General features: G+C 49.0%; 1 protein-coding gene across 3 annotated transcripts; it reads right to left on the reverse strand.

The window, feature by feature from the left end:
* Positions 1-232: 232 nt before the first annotated feature.
* ASXL1 (ASXL transcriptional regulator 1) lies at positions 233-18,411 on the reverse strand. 3 transcript variants are annotated; one of them, XM_074553692.1, is made up of 12 exons: positions 18,089-18,411; positions 13,464-13,546; positions 10,288-10,396; positions 9,102-9,222; positions 8,933-9,027; positions 8,513-8,606; positions 8,090-8,242; positions 7,520-7,683; positions 7,326-7,422; positions 6,789-6,894; positions 5,759-6,374; positions 233-5,036 (listed from the first exon to the last, which is right to left on the reverse strand). In XM_074553692.1, exons 2-12 carry the CDS (start codon positions 13,517-13,519, stop codon positions 2,169-2,171), a joined length of 4,479 nt encoding a protein of 1,492 aa, XP_074409793.1. In that variant the 5' UTR covers positions 13,520-13,546; positions 18,089-18,411; the 3' UTR covers positions 233-2,168. The 3 variants fall into 3 exon arrangements, with proteins under 3 accessions (XP_074409793.1, XP_074409794.1, XP_074409795.1); XM_074553693.1 differs by having other exon boundaries at positions 18,094-18,271; XM_074553694.1 differs by lacking the exon at positions 18,089-18,411 and adding an exon at positions 13,991-14,078.
* Positions 18,412-18,480: the final 69 nt, after the last annotated feature.

The following is an 18,480-nucleotide window of genomic DNA, read 5'->3' on the forward strand; positions in this document are numbered from 1 at the left end:
GTGTCCATTCCCCAAGAGCTACACAGCATCTCTGCAGGAGCTGCACCATCTTCAGAGCTCTCTAAGTGCATAAAACCAGATTTAACAAAGCCAAGCAGCAACATAGCCCCTCCCCTCCGTGACTTGAGCAGAGCTCTGGAACAGCTGCACTCAAAAGAGGGGGAAAGGAAAAGCCACATTGCCTTAGAATGGAGGAGGACTTCAGAAAAAGGACTGGAACCACACAAGCAGATTTTACAGTGTTTATTTTTCCAATAGCACAAGGGACAGACACGAGCAGGCCCCCCCGAGGGCTCTGCCCCCCAGACCAGTCCGAGCTGAACACTGCAGTGGCCCCCAGGAGGCAGAGCCAGCCCCCTGCTCCGCTCCCCATCTTTGGTAAGCAGGTTCCACACCTCCGCTCGCCCCCAGGGCACCGCAGCCCTGCCCAGGCCGGGGCACCGGGCTCTCCTTCTCGTGGCATGAGGCTGGTGGATGCATTGAGGATAAAACCATCTCAGGGACTGAACTTGTTCCACCCCTCACGATTGTGACTGAAAGAGGAACTTGCACGGCTGAAAGAAAGTGCGTGGTGAAGGGAGGTAGGATGGAGCTGGAAAAGGGACAAGAAGAAAAAAATGAAAATAAACTCCCTAAAATTCTTGCTACTGCCCGCTTGAATAAGCCAGCGGCTTCTCCCCCTCGCTGAAGCAATTAACTCTTGATTAGGAATTGCTCCAGAGAGGAGGAGAATTGCAGTTTTGCTCTCCCTCTCTGGATGCACGTGGATGTTCATTCACCTCCTTGCAGTGCAGGTACAGCCATGCCCTGGGAGCTCAGGTGCAGCAACAACTGGCAAGAGCATAAATGAGCAACGGGGGAGTTGAGCTCGGCTCAGCAAATCCCACCTGGTCATCCTTGAGCCTGCACAGCACAGTCCACCCGGGCTGCAGGGGAGGCTGTGGGAACCAAGACCCCAGCGTGGTGAGCCTCATGTCAGGCAAGACGGAATACAGTGGCTCTGACAATAACTAACACCACTTTAATGCAATACTGCTGTAGAGCCTGGAAATCCAAGGAAAAAAAAAAAGACCCCTTTATGCTCTATGTACATTACATCCATTTACAGAGTTGGCCAGTACTGTGTACAACATATAAATATATGATAAAACAGATGCAGAGAGGATACTTACAGGAGCCAAATAACTCACTTTATACATCCAAGAATGAAAATATATAAAAAAAAGGAAAATAAAAAAAGAGGAAAGAACACTGCTTTAAATGTTAGGTGATGGTCACACAGATGCACAGCTCGATGCTCGCAGGTGCTCAGCTGCTGTGGGGTTTCAGGTCCTCACCACAAAGCTGCAGTGCAGAACTCACTGACCCTATCACTGAGCTCCAGGGAATCTCCAGTGTTCCACAGCAGTTTGTGGAAGTTGGCCAAAGGAGGCAGGCACAGCCGCTGGGCCAGTTCAGCCAGGAACAGTTCCCTGGCCACACAGCTTCCTGCAGGCCAGCACAAGGCATTTGCTTGGCACTTGCCCCGAAATTTTTTTCCTCTTCTTGCATCCTCCACGTGGGTTCCATGTGGCACATGGTGGGCTGTACACGGCTCCACAACCACCTGCAGAGCACATCCCTGGGCACTACATCCTGCTGGAGCATCCAAACACTGCACGGGACCATCCCTGCAGGGCAGCTCTTCTGCTTACACTCACTGCACAGCAGCACTTCCCACACAAACCGGGAATGGAGATGGCAGAAGGGGAGAGTGGAAGACTGTAGGGCCTCACCTTGTGCAGCCCTGAAATAGCAAACACCATCTTCCAGTTCCTTTGGATGTAAGGATTTCCTCCACAGAAGGTCCAGGGATTGCCACAGCGATCGGCCTCTCCCCCCGGCGTCAGCCTCAGAGCACAGCTGGAATTTCCATGACAGCAGGAAGCAGCAGGATCGCTCCCATGGGGCGCAGCCCACCCAGAGCAGGGTGTCCCCATCAGCAGGAATGAGCTCTGCACCGTCGACCTCCGTGGGAAGGCAGCTCAACGTTCCTCACCAAAACAAAGTGTAACAGCGTTTCTACTATGAACAGAGAGTACTTTGTGTACTTTGTGTACAGGCGTTAGGATCAGTCGTTATCAAAATACACACACTGAATATACAACCTGTCCCATGGCCATAATTTATTATCTCACCACAAGGCACAATACACAGAGCTTAGAGGGTCCTATACAGTCGTCGTGGCAGAAGGCGCCGCAGCCTTTGCACATGATCATGGCTTTGAGGCTGCACGAGCACTGGAACGAGATCTCATCAACACTGCTGCTGTCAGCAAACATCTGCACAGCCAGGGCCGTGTTCCGGCTCGCAGCAAAGTTCGCTTTGTGGGTGAGCTGCACCACGCTCCCAGCAAGGCCTCGGGGGAAAGCCGGAGTGTTGGATGAATAATTAAAGCTGGTGGAATTAAGCTGCAGCTTTGAAAGCTTCCCATAAAAAGCTTGCTTGATATTGAGCTGAGAGGGGATGGATGAAGGCTCCAAAGGGTGACACTGTCCTTTTCCTGGATCTCTTGAAAACTTAAAGAAGGGCCAGTCCATGACGAGTGGCTCTCTCTGTGTGTGCCCGGCCAGGTCCGTGGGCTGCTGGGCCACATCCCCCCGGTTCTCTGCATTGCTCTTGGCTGGGCTGCCACACACCAGCACCTTCTCACTTCTGATCCCTCCCGGGGTGCTGCTGTGCTGCTTTGAAGTCCATTCCTCCCTGGCAGCTGGGATTCCTTCTCCCAGTGCACAGCCCTTGTCCAAGGGAATCTGTTTGCCAGGGGACAAGGTTTCCATGGCTGAACTGTGTTCCAACGCCCTGGAGTGATGCAGCCTCACACTGGGGCTGGAAGAAAAACCAGAACCAAAGAGCTTTTTGCCTTGAACCCCGCTGTAATTTTTATTGACCAATGCACCTCCTGTCTGATTTGGTCCAAGAGAAGTTACACCTGGAGATAAAAACTGAGGCTCTGTAGAAGCATTCAGCTTCTCTGGGCTTTTACCTGCTGTGACACTTGCTAATGGATTGTGCTGTGGCATCCGGTGGACCTTGGGCAACTCCTTCTGCTCCTCAAAGCTACAGGAAGAAAATGTTCTTTCCCGAGGGTCCCCATCTTCAGACTTCAGAGAGGCACTTGCCACGTTTGCCAGTTGGTCTTGGCAGCTTAAAGTTGAACCAGCTTTGGAATGTTTTTCTGGGACAGCCTGATCCTCTACACCAGGTATTGCTGCTCCTGATCCACAGGTTTTTTCCTGAGGATCTTTGGAAGATCTCACTGAGCGAACATCATCGCTCCTGCTTTGGGCACTCGTTTTTATTCCTACATCTGGAGAAGATTCTTTGCCAAAATAGTGACCATTGCCTCTGTCCAGCTGCAGGGAGAGGCCTTCTGACTGCTTCTGCAGCACTGGCTGTGCAATTTCCAGCTTGATGTTGACGTGAGACACTGGCAGAACTTCTTCCAGTGGAAGCTTCCCCTTCAGCAGCTGCATCACCAAAGGGTTGTTGGTCTCGATGGAGGATGTGGGCCGAGCAGAGCTGGCTGGATGCTCGGTTTGCTGGGGTCCCCACCTCTGAGGTGGGGGTGCCACCAAGTCCCCAGAACAGGCTGGACTCTCTGTCTCCACAGACAATTTTGACCTAATACCATTGCGCTTCTCACTGCTGCTGTGACAGGAAGAGCCTTTCCCAGCCACCTCCCTACAGCTGACACTTCTGAAACACATCTCCACCTCCACATTCTCATCAGCCATGTCCCCTTCCCAGTCAGAAGCAGTGTCTGTTGTTTCACTGTGTGTACTCTGTATTTCTTCATCTCCACTTCTCTTCAACTCCTGAGTGTCTCCCAGGGGCTGATGTGCGTTTTCTGGTTCGGTTCTGGGGCACCTCTCCCTTGGCTGCAGGAGTTTTTCAGAGGTATCTATCCTATTCTGAGAAATAAAGTCACCATGCACAGAGGGCTGCAGTAGAGCCTCTGCCTTTTGTTCCTCATTACTCAGTTTGCCATCAGTGCCTTTCCCTGCCTGCAGCTGTGCAGTGTCACACACTGCAGGGACCGCTTTCTTCACTCCAACAGTCACTGTTTTGGAGGTATTATCAGCAACACCTTTTTCCAGAAATGTTTGGGAGTTGTTATATCTAAAACCAGACACCTTCTCTGAATCATGGCGTTCTGAGACACCCGATGACAATTCTGGCGGAAAAGGACAACTGGAGGAATTTTGCTTTACATCAGAAGGATAATCCAGCTGTACGGTGGGAGCACCAACATCTCCAAGTTCCACCACAGCCCTGTGTCCCGTGGCACTGACCCCAGCTCCCTGCCCCCCAGAACACGACCCACTGGTCACCACAGGAACCACACATCCCAGCTTTGTGCTCTCCTGTGATGCAGCACAAGATGGGAGCTCGGTCCTTGGGTCATGGAGGAGCTGCTCAGGACTCTCCTCCTGCCTCTCAGGAGCTGCACTGTCCAAGGATGACACAGTCAGAGAACCACAGAACGGTGTCCTGGGTGACCCATCACCAGGCTGAGTGTCCCCTGACCCTGTGGCACAGCCTGGAACGCTGCTCCTTTCGCTTTTTGAGGAAGAGTGATCTTGTGCGGCAGAGAGGCAGGAATTCACGCGGGCTTCCTGAGCAGCCCCTTTGGAGTCAGCCTTCCCTCCGCTCAGATGAACAGACAGCTGTAGTTGTGCTCGCTGTAGATCTGACGCACGTTTTCCATGAGCTCTCTTGGATCTCCTGTGCTGGGAGCGGCCGCTGGATTCTCCTCCACCGCCTCCTTCCTCGGAGCCTCTCCCCCCACCAGGGCCACCCCCTCCTCCGATGGCGGCGGCGGCGGCCTCGCGCTGGGCTCGGGCTTGCAGAGCACGGGCCTTAATGTCTGCGAGGGTGCGGGCCCCGGGGCGGCCCCGGCCGGAGGGCTCCGTGCTGGGGATGATCCGGGGGCAGATCTGGTAAGTGGGCTGACCTTTAACCACCCAGGGTGGTTTAATACGTGAAAGTTGAATCTGAAAGAAAAGGGAAATGCGGTTAAGTTCTAACACTGCCCGTCTCCAGTGAAATGCGTTTCATTTCACTGTGATGGCAACTGCTCGTCACAATTCTTAGCACAAAAATTCAACAAAAACCTCAACTTGAAATTAATTCAGGCAGAGAAGCAGCACGGTCCCACAACCTCTGCTCTGTGATCTGTAAAGCTCAGTTCACACTAATATTGTTTTACCAGAGGCTGCAGGCAAATATGAAATAAGTTATTTATATTCACATCTTCAGAGATCAAACTGGTCTTCTCTACACCAGGATGACTGCCCTGAAGCTACCAAAATGGGTATCCTGGTCAAATGGAAAAACTGAGGAGGAACACTGAGATTCTATCCAAAAGGAAAGGAAAAGAACTCAGAAACTAGACAGGATAAAGAACACAATTTCAAGGTCTTTTGCAGTCAGTCAGCTCATTTCAGGCAGTGTTTCTGCAGCCACAGAAATGCAAATGAAGGGAGTAAGTCAAGGTTACCCTGTGCTCTTGTGCAAAGACCTTGGGATGATTTTCCATTCTTTGCCTGTCTAAATACGACAGCAAACCCTGGCAGTCAGAGGCACTTCACCAGCTCTACCAATGAAACCCTTCGACTCCTTCCCTTAAGATGGCAACACTTGACATTTTAATAATGTTTTGATACTACTGAGCACGGCAGCCCTGAGATACAGCAGCTCTAAAGCTCGCTCTTACCCGGATGGGTGGGACTTTGGGCTCCTCTTTAGTAGGCTGTGGCTTTTCTGGGTGAACACTTTCAATTGTGTTACGAAAGGACTGACGATCTTCAAGCCGGGGCTTCTTTTCGGGGAAGGACGCAGAGGCAGCCTCCTCAAAGCTTTTCCTCTTCTGCTCCTTGGACTCCTGAGCAGAGTTCTCCTGGGGCAAACTGGGAATTCTGCTGGTAGCTGCCGATGATGGATCTTCAGATTTGCTGTTTGATTTGGAAGTCTCTGGAGAGAGGTGCAGTTCAGTACTCTCTGCCTTCAATCCTGCAGCTGAGGAGCTGGTCAGATCATCTTTCTTCAGGTCTGTCTCAGGCTTTGGCTCTTTATGAAGTGAGGGATCTGGCCCCACGGGAGCAGGCTCTTTGGGAGTCTCCGTGTGCTCAGGCTCCCTCAGTCTGTACAGGCTCCTCCTGGCCCGGCAGCGCAGGTCGGCCCGGGAGCGTTTCCGGAAGCGCCCGTCCCTCTGGCGCGTGGCCGGCCCGCGCGGCAGCCTCGCTTCTCCTTTCACAGACAGCTCTGTCCTGTTCTCAGCGTCCTCCTGCACTGAATTCTGTGCCTGGGATTCTTCCTGGGTCAGGCCCAACCTGTAAGGCAAACACAAATGCCAGCTAAAAGCTAAAGCTCACCCCAATTTCAGTGTTACTGAATAGAGCCAACACAAGCAGAGAGTCAGCAAAGCCTCATTCACTCATCCTGCAAGGGGAGAGCCCACACATTCCACACTGCTATCACATGGAATGAAATAAAAACCCCAAAAATTTGTGATGGAAAATACCATCAACTTTTCTTAGAAACAGAAGAGATGGGCTATAAAATTCTGCTGAACTCAGCCAATTCCACTAAGGATTTTCCCAGAAGAACAGCTGGAACAATTCACCCCACAACCTGTCTTTCTCAAGGAGTTTATGCTGCACCTGCTCAGGTATCCACAAGAGAAACACACTCTGCCACTTGCATAAACATGGATAAAGCAGAATAGACATGGTAAAATTTCTCACTTTTGCCCATAGTAGTCCTCGAAGAACTTCTCTTTCCATTGCTCCACTCTCTTTTCCTTCTCCATCTCCTGCCGGATTCGAACTTGCATCTCATGGGTGAATTCACCTACATGGAAGCAAGAGATTGAAATTCAGTTCCCAAACAAAACTCATTCTGAAAATGCAACCTCTAGTGTTTGAACTGTACAGCAGCTGAATATATGAAAGGCAGACCTGCTGTTAACACCCTGCTCCCCATCCTACTCTGAATCCACACGGTGCCTGTGGCTCCAGGAAAAATCATGTTTTAACAGACAGGCCACCTTTCAAGAAAAAATAAGTCTGGCATTACTTTACACCTTCACCACTTAATGCTGAAGATTCCATGGCACCAAAAGAAATTTTATTTTTGATTTTAAACAAAAAAAAGCGAAAAAGTTGGAGGCAACATGCAGCAAAGCTGTAGTAAGTTCCCACTCATTAACTGCAAAAAAAAACCAAAAATCTTTCAAAATGAGCAGCTATTCCCCAGGCAGTCAGGAAAGGAAAGCCACTCACCATCAGCGAGCCGCTCCCTCCAGCTCTGTGCAGCGTGGGTGAAGAACTCGTTGTTCAGAGCGCTGCCACTGAGGCGCATCAGCCCGTCAGCCCCCACCTAGCAGGACAGAGCCAGGACAAACAGAACACATCTGCTCCAGCTGTTCCACACTGAAGAGGTAATCAGGGAAGGGAAAACACCTGAGTGCTCATACCTGTCTATCAACTTCAGGCAGGAGGTAAAGCAGCTGCTGCTGGAAGTGTGATGGAAGCGCATTAAAGGTCCTGGAGTTGATCAGCGCTCGCAGGTTTGTGTTGACAAGGATGGAGCCTGGGGTTTCAAAGTCAATATCCTCACCCCTGTTCCGTTTCATTTGTCCTGGAGTTTAAGGACAAGCAAATAAAATTAACATTGTTGCACAGAAGTATTTCAGCATTCTGGGCTGAAATTTATGTGTAACTACAACAACAAAACAACAAAAGGAGTGAGAGAGATGATAAAGACTGCAGTATTCAAGTGTGAAGAATGACTCTCCAGCACAGTAATTAATACACCCACATCTGGAATTCTGACATGAGGTCACAGTTCTGTCATATTCAGGTACCATTCTCAATGCTGCTCTTCAGACCAGCCAATCTTTTAAACAATGTTATCACTAGCACTCAACGTGGAAAACCTGGCTTGTGACCTCAGGTCATCAAATGCCTCCTGGTGCTCTTTTCTCAAAAACATGTGGACTTCACCATCACCAATGATTTCTGTGCCTTTACCCAGGAGCACATACCAGCCGTGGGCTTTCGGATGCCCCTGAGCAGCTGTGGAGGATCCCTGTTGATCTCTGTCCTACTGCGCAGGCTGGTTTTGCACAGGGCCAAGGAGCTGCTGCTGCTGCTGGATGTGCTGCTGCTCTCCCCATCAGCATGCCTTCCTGTGAAGCCTAAATGCAAAACAACATCATAAAAATATGCAAAGAACAGTCAAAGCCCAGCTGGGAGAGTGGTTTAACATACAGGAATTCTCTGTTACTAACAAATCTGCTATTACAGGGTACCAACTATTTTGAGTGAGTTAAACACACACACAACTCTGCAGTCTCACTCATTCTCAGCAGGTGTTACAGAAATTCTCAGGCAAACACTGAGGATTGCTGTAACAATCTGAGAGAAATCTGTGAGGTCATCAGGACCCCCCCAAAGCCATGGCTCACCTGAGGCAGACTCCATGTGTGCCCCATTTACTTTCAGTGGGGTTAACACCACCCGCGGCAGCATCACACCCGTCTTTTTCTTCTGTTTGGCTGTCTGCAGACCAGAGAGAAACCAAAAACAAAACAAAGGAATGAAGGCATTATGGAAGAGTATAGTAATCCTCTAAGCAGCATGTTCCTCAGTTAAAAGAGCTGCCTGGCTCCTCCTAGCTGAATCTTCAGGCAACACTATATTTAGGACTAGCACAGAATTCAAAATTGTCTTCCCATACATCATCTCTCACCATTCTGCCACTTCTTGTCCAAGGAGAGAGATTCGTAACTATGCACAAACAGTCCCTCTCATACCACCCCAATAGTAATGAAAGCTCTCCTTGAGAGGCTTCTTCCTTCCCATTAGTCCCACTTTTTCCTTTTTACCTGGGAAGCAGTTCTGTAGCTCTCCCTGGTAGCAGGTCCCTTGCTCTGAGATTCGGTGGAACACGAGGCGTTAGAAGAAGTTTCATCAAGAGACACTGAAAGAGATGAGCTCTCAGTCAGACACAGAAGTAGGTCCTGGAGTTTAAGGTTAATGTCACCAGACACTTACCATCATTGTCACCACTCACAGTGCTGGCTTCGTTGGACCCACAGCTTTCTGCATCTGCTGTGTCCTCCAGCTCCTCCCCTTCTGGCACTGACAGGTTCCGGGACCACTGCAAGGCATCTTTCTAGAGGGGGAACAGAACTGGGGTAGCTACAGCCCTCCCTCCCTCCTAAATCTACACCAATGGTTAACTGGATACACTTTAACCTTCAATTTTCTCTCTATTTTAATCCTTGATGTAGAAAGGGATTTTAAAGTATATTTGGGCTCATAGCGGAACAGAAGTCACCTAAACTAAGAGCACTTCATAGCCCCTTCGTAGACAAGTAACACATACCCAAAATACCAGGTTAATAAAAATTAATTTAATAGAAAGGTTCATAATATGTTATAATTTTCTATAAGTAATGAGTTTGTATTAAAGAGAAGCATCTCACTATAAAGACCAAGCAGCATCAGAGTGGCCAAACACTAAGACAGCAAGCTTAGGAGATGTATTTCCTACTTGTACATAAAAGCAATTTCAATGCCATCTATTTTCAGCAAAATGTGTCAATTCAACAGGAGTTTCTAACAGCAGAAAGAAGATGGAAATGAAATAGCTGAGATCAAGTTGATATTTATTGGGGAATCCAACAGTACAAAACAATGCAAAAGAAAACCTCAGGACCAGAAATATTTTTAATATTTAATATTACTGGAACAATAAACTAAAAATAAAAAAGTATTCCAGAGAGATTTCATGATCTGAGGAAAACACTGATGCTAAATAACACAGAATGTAGTGAAACACAGAACAAGCAGCCAGAAAAATGAATATACATTTTCCCATCAAGATTTTACGTGTTGCTACAAGCTCTGGGACCAATTCCTTGGCTGGTTGTTTTCCCTTGTGGCTGGCAGCAAGGGAGTGGTCAGATCTGTTCTGATGAGCAGCCACCTGAGCTGGACACCAGGTAATGAAGTAAGAGGATTCAAGAAATAACAGTTGGGTTTTTTGTAAAGAATTTATCATAGATGGCTGAATACAGCTGAAAGGTACAAGCTCCAAGGAAATAATGAATTCCAGACCCTCTCTCACATGATGATCTCACTGCTTATGATGCTCAGTGACAGGGTAACACTCAGCTGTGCACAGGGAGCAGAACTCACCCCTGGCCCTCAGCTGGGAGCAGAGCTCAGCATTTACCTTGAGTGTGAAAAGGCTGATGCGTCCAGGCAGTTTGTAGAAGAGCCCATCGCCTCCCCTGGAATTGGAGTGGAGCATGGCATTGAGGCAGGCCAGGGGAGATGTGCCACTGCAGCAGAGACAGAGAAAAGAGAGAGCTTAGGAAATAGATTATCAAGAAAACAGCCTGAAAGAGGTGGTTAAAAGGGCATCCTTTAGCTGATGAGGGGAACAGAGGTGGTGCTATTAACTTTATAGGACAGTAAGAACAGTGTCACTGGTTTCATTCTGACCTGTACATCAGCCTTGCACATCACAGCCAACAGTAAATGTGACACCAATTTTAAAGCTATCCTCATCCGTTTTTAGAAATTTCTAACTTTCATTATCTGTTTCCTCCTCTCCTCTCCAGGAATCCTTCAGTGTTGGATTGATTTTATAAAACCCCCAGATTTATTCAGCAGCAGAAACATGTAACAAACTATAGACACACATGTTACTGGAACGTCTCCCTGATATGACACTGACCAAACTACTCGAGCAGAGCTCAGTACAAAGGCTCTGATGCTCTCATTTGTTAATTCCTACACAACTCCCTGGTTAAAGCCCTATCCTACACTCACACTGATGGAACTGCTGTGCCACGTAATATGGTGTTTTCCAGTCAGTCCCACATGTATGGGCAGAAAGTTGTCTGGAAGACACATTACAGCACTACTGACTGCATTCCTAGTAAAAGTGAAACTGAAAACTGGACTGAGATAAAATATTTCAAAGAAAATCACTGTCAAATTGGAAACATAGAATTTCTGTTTCCACCCTGTACGTGCCTGGGTTTTGGACATTTCTTCACATTCCACCGCAACAGGCAAAGTTACCCTGTATCACTTTCAGATCATGTGAACAAAATTTCCAGCCTTCTGTCCTGTTAGACAGTGTTTTCCCCTCTGTGTTTACCAAACACTCCAAGCACACTCACCAGCCACAGAGCTCTCTTAAAACAGCAAACTAAGTAATTTTCTCCAAAACAAGAAAAAAACCAAGCAGTTAAAACTCCTCCAAGGAGCTAAACTCAGCATGGTACTGGCTCATGGGAATGCCAGTGCCTGGTATGGAACACAGCCCTGCCAGCAGAGCAGCATGACCCCCCAACCAGGGAGCCCCACCTCAGAATTGATTCAGAAGGAAAAACATCTCAAGGCACTGAGCACATTTCCTTCAGGAAATGGAGTTTCAGGAAGAGCTTCTATACAAGCACCAGCAAAGGCTGCTGCACGTTCAGCCAGGCAGGCTCACTGCCTTTATCCTGCAAACAATCATGCTCTGAAGAAAACAATCTTTTCTTAAAGCAGAGAATTAATGACCAGGGAAGGAAAAGCAGATATCCCAAGGGAAACCATCGACCTTTAAAGGAATGAGTTAGGTTTGTGGGATTTAACATGACACACGTTCCAAAGTCTGGTCTTTACTTACACAGTGTGTCAGGTCACTTGTAAAAACTGGGAAAGCACAGGATAATTTATGTGTGTGAAGAGCCCTGCTATTATCTTTGGCAGGGGACAGCCTGTGCACAGAGATCTTTAACTGCCTGCTGGGGTAACAGGACTTATGTGACAGAGTTGCAGAAGATTGATTAAAGCAAAGCTCCCCTTATGAAGATCCTCATTAAAATCTGTCTGATTTCTACTGAAATCACTGCCCATATCCAAACCAGAGAAGATCTCAGAAAGCATCACAGAATCATGGAACATTTTGGGTTGGAAGGGACCTTAAAGACCATTTTGTTCCAAATCCCCCGCCATGGGCAGGGATACCTTTCACAAAACCAGGTTGTTCCAAGCCCTGTCCAGCCTGGCCTTGGAGACTTCCAAGCATGGAGCAGCCCCAGCTCCTCTGGGAACTTGTGCCATGACCTCACCACCCTCACAGCAAAGAATTTCTTCCTCATGTCCAATCTAAATCTTCCCTCCTTCACCTGAGTCCATTGCCTCTTGTCCCATCACTACATGTCCCTGTGAAAAGTCCCTCCCCAGCCTTCTTGTAAGCCCATGGAAGGTGGGTGTTCCAACAGCTCCAAATCTGATGCAGCAGCACACACCAGCCTCTTGCCTCTCCAAACAACAGCAGGTCCCACACCCAGCACCTCTGTACACGTCACTGATTTTCACTATTCAAAACACCCCAGCTGTTTCCTGATTTCACACAAACAAGGAGCAGAAACAAGCTGACATTTAGGTCCCATAAGAAATCAGTTTACCTTCTGTAGTTGGGTAAAGTACAGGTTCAGGAAATGCAAATACCACAGTGAAAACAGTCCACAGAAACAAAGGCAGGGAGAAGCAAGACTAGAAACAGCCCTTGCATCTGGATTTGTCAGAAGTCCATCACTGGACAGCAACTTTTCGTGTCTCTGATAGTCAAACCTCCTTTTTTATTTTTATTTTTTTATTTTGCCAGGCGGCAGCAACTGAGGCATTTGGACTATCACAGTTACCCACTTTCTTTGAGCTGCAAGACACACTGTATTTCTACTACTGTCATGGAAACAGATGGAAGCTCACAGGAACTTAACCAAGGAAAGCAGTCTCCCACTTCTGCCCTTTCCAAGGCTTTATATCAGGTTCTTTTCTACATGAAATCCACTCTGAGATGGGCATCTCCTCCTACAATGTCAAGAGCCACAACTGTGTGATGTGAGCTGTGCTCTCTTGGTGCTCAAGAATCTGAGCACAAGCCAGTGACATGGAGAAGACTGTCTCTTCTAAAACATAATGTCTGCTCTAGAAATGAAGCATCAGAGGAGATCAAACTTAAACTGTCCTCAAACTCAAGTCACAATAGCAGAAACTATTGTAGCTGGGAGCTACTTATGTGAGAACCATGGGAGTGAGTGGTAAGTACAGCACAATGCAGGGGCCTGATCTGCAAGAGGCATTTACTTCACAATAGATGGATGAAGGGACTCTGTATATTATCTAAAAATCCAAGAACATTTTCCAGTTATTATCAGTGAAAAAGAAACCCTCACAATCTGTATATAAATGTCTGTACTGTCATCTGAAATTACCAGGCTGAAAAGAGAAAAAGGGAAGCAAAGTGGGCTGGGGATGAGGCAGAACTGTATGAAGCAACACCAGCCTTCATACACTGCCTCCCCCATGCTGCACACTGGTTTAGACAAAATCATCAATACTAACCTCATTTCCTTTAGACCTTCAGCCTCTATGACCTGCAGAATCTGTTTTGGGGTCATAGGAGCATCTGAGTAATTTTCCAGCACCTGAAAAGACAGAAAGACCAAGTGTCATTACAGAACTGGCTTCTGAATTCCCAGAACTACTCCATCAGCTGTGGCCCAGACCCAATAATCTGCCCCTTCAAACCTGATTCACCTGCAAAGACACACAGTAAAATTTCAGGCTACCTCAAGATCCTGGTGAACATGGATCAAAGCCACAAAAGGCTTCACCTTCATCTCTTCCCCAACTAACTGAAATATAATCATAGAGGAGAAAAAGCAGCAGAAATTGGCCTTGACCCCACCCAATGGAAGCTTTACCAGACTTCACTATACATTAGATGGAGCTGCTGCCACATAAACCTTCCGAACTGAACAGTGGTGACCTGTAACAATGTAAAACCTTTTCCTGCCTCTCCACAAAGCATCCAGTGGTTTTTTGTCACTAAAAGTATTACTGTGCAGCTATACAATCCAGTACTCTACCTTCCTCAGATTACTGCATTCATTTCCTCTTCACTCCATCCCAGGAAGGGAACCACAAGTTAAGAGTCAGAATTCGTGTCAGAGAAGGACAGAATTCAGAAAAGGACAAAAAAAGCCAGTAAAGGATTTGGGGAAAAAAAATTGGCTAGAGACACTAAAAAGACTTAAGAGTGCTTGCCTTTGACATAAAATGAAGAAAATCAGGTATTAAAAGGCAACACAATAAAAAACAACTCATCCTTTCACATATTATATCAGAATAGAATTGTCACTTATTTACAAAGAAGTAAAGAGGTTATTACTTTATTTTTTTTAAGCCTGTGGAACTTACTGCTCTGAAATGTCTAGAAGCAAAAACTCAAGGATTCAAAGAGAGGACCGGACATTTCTGTGGATAAGAAGATTATCCACATAAACAGGAAACAATGAGCAAAAATAAGCTGCAGTAGATGTAAACCACTCAGTTTCTTTGGGAGCAGATTACCCTACAGCTGCTGACCACGCGCCTTCCCCGGCAGCAGACAGGGCTGCTCTTGGAATGCAAAGGCACCCAGCTCCACAGACCTGGGGCCACAAGCTGAGAGAGGCTGAGAAGGCACAGACCATGGGCTGGAACAGGCATGGAAAGCAGCAACAGGAATTCATTCAGGAACTTCTTCACAACCATGGTCTGAATTCCCCCAGCATCACGGCCACACGATGCACAGCCCCGGTGTCATCTGTCCCCACGTTTTAGGAGGCAGCACCACGGTGCTGTCTCTCAGTCTGACTGGTGTGGAAGCCAGAGGAAGGACCCAGATGCCCCATTTTCATCAGTAACATCTAGAAGTGAGTCACTGCAGCAGCCACGCCAATGGGACGTGAGCAAAATCACCCCAAAGCTGTGCAGGCCAACGTTTGCACCTCAGACCATCTCCACCCTCCACAAGAAACCAAAAACCCAAGTGCAGTTCTGCACTTCAACTGTGTGCTGTGATATGGGTGGATGGGGCTTGGAGCAGCCTGCACTAGTGGAAGGTGATCTTTAAAGGTTCTTCCAATCTAAACCTTGATTCTACAAATGGAATTTCTCTCATACCCACCCAACAGGTATTCTGCAGATGCTCGAAGCTCACAAGCTTCTGAGAATGAGGTAAGAACCTCATGGGGAAGAGAATTAAACAACTAACTTGAGTTAAAACCCAATGAAAACACAAAGAGTGTAAAGAAAAATCAAAGCAAGTGATGAGCCATATTCAGAGAGAGTAAACTAATTAAATTCCATACAGCTCCATCACACTTTTTCCTCCCTCCATAGGTTACAAGGTCTCCATGCCTCCCTCCTGAGCTGTCACCCCATCACTCAGAGGCTGCAGACAGCTGACACAGGAAACTCATTGCTCCTGAGCCCAGGGAGATCTGCAAAATACAACACGTCTGTTCCAAAAATCAGGGAATTATTCAAACCTCTCTGCAGTGACAGACACAGCAAGTGAAGTATGTGGCCTAAAACTGAGCACAAAGGAGCATTTACATACAGATAAAAGAATCCATGCTCAGGGGAACAATTTCCAATCAAGAGCTGTATTAAGTATACAGAGCACTTAATGGAAGAACTGGAGGAGAGGATCCTGCAAGCTTTAGACACCAAATCCCAGTCTCCAGCACTGCCCCTTCTATCCCTCCCCAACCTGACACTCCCAGCACCACATCAGTTCTCCACTCAGAGCTACAACTTCAATATTGGCTACACCTTACCCCCAAAACAGAATTTTCCCCCCTCCACTATTTACAGCAGTGGTAGCTGAGGGTTCCTATGCCCCTAAATATGGAAGTTTACACCACTTCCTCAATTTACTGGTCATCTAGCTCTGACAGCACTTGTGGGATCCTGCCATGGCTTTGGGCATCCAGATGAACCTCTGAAGTTTATTTTATGGAACGTGCAGAGTTTTGGCTCTGTAGGAGGAGCAACACTGAAGAACATTTTTTGCCTGCGATTCTCAGAAACGTTGAGCAGAATACAAAATACACCAGCACACGTCAGAGAGGGAAATTAAAAGCATTTTGACAGGGAGCATGTGTAAGCCTAGTGTGAAATAAAGATCTATTTTTAGTGGATTTACAATCAGTCCTGCAAGCTGCAAGTGCAGCTACGCAACTGTAGGTCTCTTTAAGTGGATAATCTAGTATGAGATCGTTCTATTTCTGGTTCATCAATGGCTCTAAGATGCTGTTGAGGCTTAGACATCTCATGCACCCACCGTGCCTGGGGTGCTGGCCAGAAGACAGGTGAGAGGAACTGTGAGAAGAAATGCCTTCCCCAGCACACAAGGGTGATGAGGTGTATTAGGTGACTGCTCACGTGCTGCTTTGGGCAGCCTATAAATGCTGATTTTTTTCACCTCTCAGAGCTCAGGATGTTTGAATGAGCTGACTTTATGCAAGGTCACATAGCACAGCCTCTGCCCCCGGGGTCACTTGCCAGGAAAGCATCCCTGCCATCTGCAGGGACACACCTGGCCCAAAGAACCTGGATCCCAAGGAGAAATACAAGATGGAGAATGAGACCACCAGGCTGCTGCTGTGAAGTTCCACAGTAGCTGCTTTATGCCCTTCTCCAGTTTTTCAAGCAAAGCCACATGGATCTAAAATATTATCATTTACACACAAAAGATGATGCAAGTTGCTTGAAGTCAGATGCTTGTCTGATTAGGTTTTCTCCTGGCAAGCAGTAAGAAAACATTCCAATAGCCAAAAAAATCTTACTCAGAAGCACCAAGAGTTATCCTGCACATCCTCAGTACAAGACATGAACCTCACTGGACTCACCCACACTGTTCCTTCTGAATGTTTACATGCTTCAATACATAACCTGGGCTGGCAAAACCAAAACAAACACACACAACAGAAAAAAACCAAGGAAACAAACCACCTTCAAGTTCTTTAAATCCATTTCTGCAGAAGGCCAGGGGCTACACAGAAGCAATACATGTATCCTCATGAGTTGTATACCACTGACAGGGCAGTGGGGAGGAACTGTGGGATCCATTAATATCCAAGTAGCTGGATCATCCCTCACTCTATCCCTGGCACTGCTGTACCTGTGTCACTGGGTCACCAGGAGAGAGCCAGCTCCTTCCACCCAAATGCCAGCCAGCCAGCCTAAACACCTCGGCATGCAGCCCTTAAATCAAACCTCTGACTAGCTCCCTGAAAGACACTCTAGTTATTTATCTTTTTTAGATTTCCTACTTCATAACCGAGGCTGAAGACAGATCCAGCTCAAAGGCTTCACAGAGAGAAGTCACCTTCCTCCCAGTGCAACGGTGCAATGACAACAGCATTCCCACAGACACCATCAGGGCAGAGCTGGGCTGGGAAGTTGAAGCCTTCAACAAGGAAATTCTTTGAGACAAAAGGACTGAGACATCTCAATGGCCACATCCCCTAAACCCAAAAGTGACCAAATACGGGCTGATTCAGGGATGTTCAGCCCAGCTGCTGCTACAGCAGCCCAGCACTCGCCACCGGTCCTGGGGCGCTGCCGGTGCACAGAAGGACCCGCACCCTCGGTAATTAAAGCAGAAACTTTTGACAGCGGCCGTGCCCTCTCCGGAGGCTCCGGTTCCTCCCATGGAGCTTTAAACCCATCTGAAAGGAAGAGAACGAGCGGGACCGTGCCCGCAGCCCTGCCAGGCACGCACGGAACCGCAGCGGGACGGGGGCACCTCCCGCGTCCCACACCGGGAGCCGCTGCAGCCCCGCCCGGCGGAGGCCGCGGGACCCCCGGCGGGGGCAGCTCCGCCACCGAGGGCCGGGGGCCGCGCTCGCACCGCCCCGGCGCGCAGCTCCTTCGCACGGGGCTGAGGAAGAAAAACAACCGCGCGGGAGAGCCCGGCCACAGCGGCCGGCGGGGGAAACGCGGGAAGCCGCGGGTCCGGCCGGGGAAGCGGCAACACCGCCCGCGCCCTCCAGGCGGGCCCGGCCCCCGCTTTTACCCCCTCAGGAGCGATGGCGGCGCCGCCGGCCCCGTTACTCGGGGAGGGGCCGGACGCGGCGGGGAGGCCCTGAGGCACGGCGGAGCCCCCGCGCCCCCTCCCTGGACGCCCCCCCGGCCTCACCAGGCGGGCGGCCTCGGCCCACGTGCGCTCCTTCTTCCTCCTCTGCTTCATCTCCTTCATCCTCCTCCTCCTCCTCCCGCGCGGGCGGGCGCGGCGGGCGCGGACCGTTGGGCGCGCGGGCGGCAGGCGGGCGGCGGCGAGCGGGGCGGGCTGGGCGCGGCGGGCGCGGCGGGCGGGGCGCGAGGCGGGGGCGGCTCCGGGCGCTACGGGAGACGGCGGCGGCGGCGGCGGCTCGGGCCCGGCATAACAACGGGGTCAAAGGGCCGGGAGCGGGGCGGGGCGGCGGGGCCAGGCGACGGTGGCCGCGGCGGGACACGGAGGGACCGGAGGGGAGGGGATGGAGGGGCGGGCCTGGAGCTGGTTTGAAGGAAAACAAACTGCAAGGGC

The sequence above is a fragment of the Zonotrichia albicollis genome, chromosome 17 (assembly GCF_047830755.1).
Source record: "Zonotrichia albicollis isolate bZonAlb1 chromosome 17, bZonAlb1.hap1, whole genome shotgun sequence".
Lineage (NCBI taxonomy): Eukaryota > Metazoa > Chordata > Aves > Passeriformes > Passerellidae > Zonotrichia > Zonotrichia albicollis.

What these genes read in the sequence shown, in the direction of transcription:
- ASXL1 (XM_074553693.1), bottom strand. Translation starts at nt 18,153, where the DNA reads ATGAAGGAGATGAAGCAGAGGAGGAAGAAGGAGCGCACGTGGGCCGAG. An exon ending in GCTACAGAACTGCTTCCCAG is followed by an intron (nt 8,607 to 8,932) that starts GTAAAAAGGAAA and finishes TCTGGTCTGCAG; the next exon opens with ACAGCCAAACAGAAGAAAAA. An exon ending in CATCCGAAAGCCCACGGCTG is followed by an intron (nt 7,684 to 8,089) that starts GTATGTGCTCCT and finishes CTTAAACTCCAG; the next exon opens with GACAAATGAAACGGAACAGG.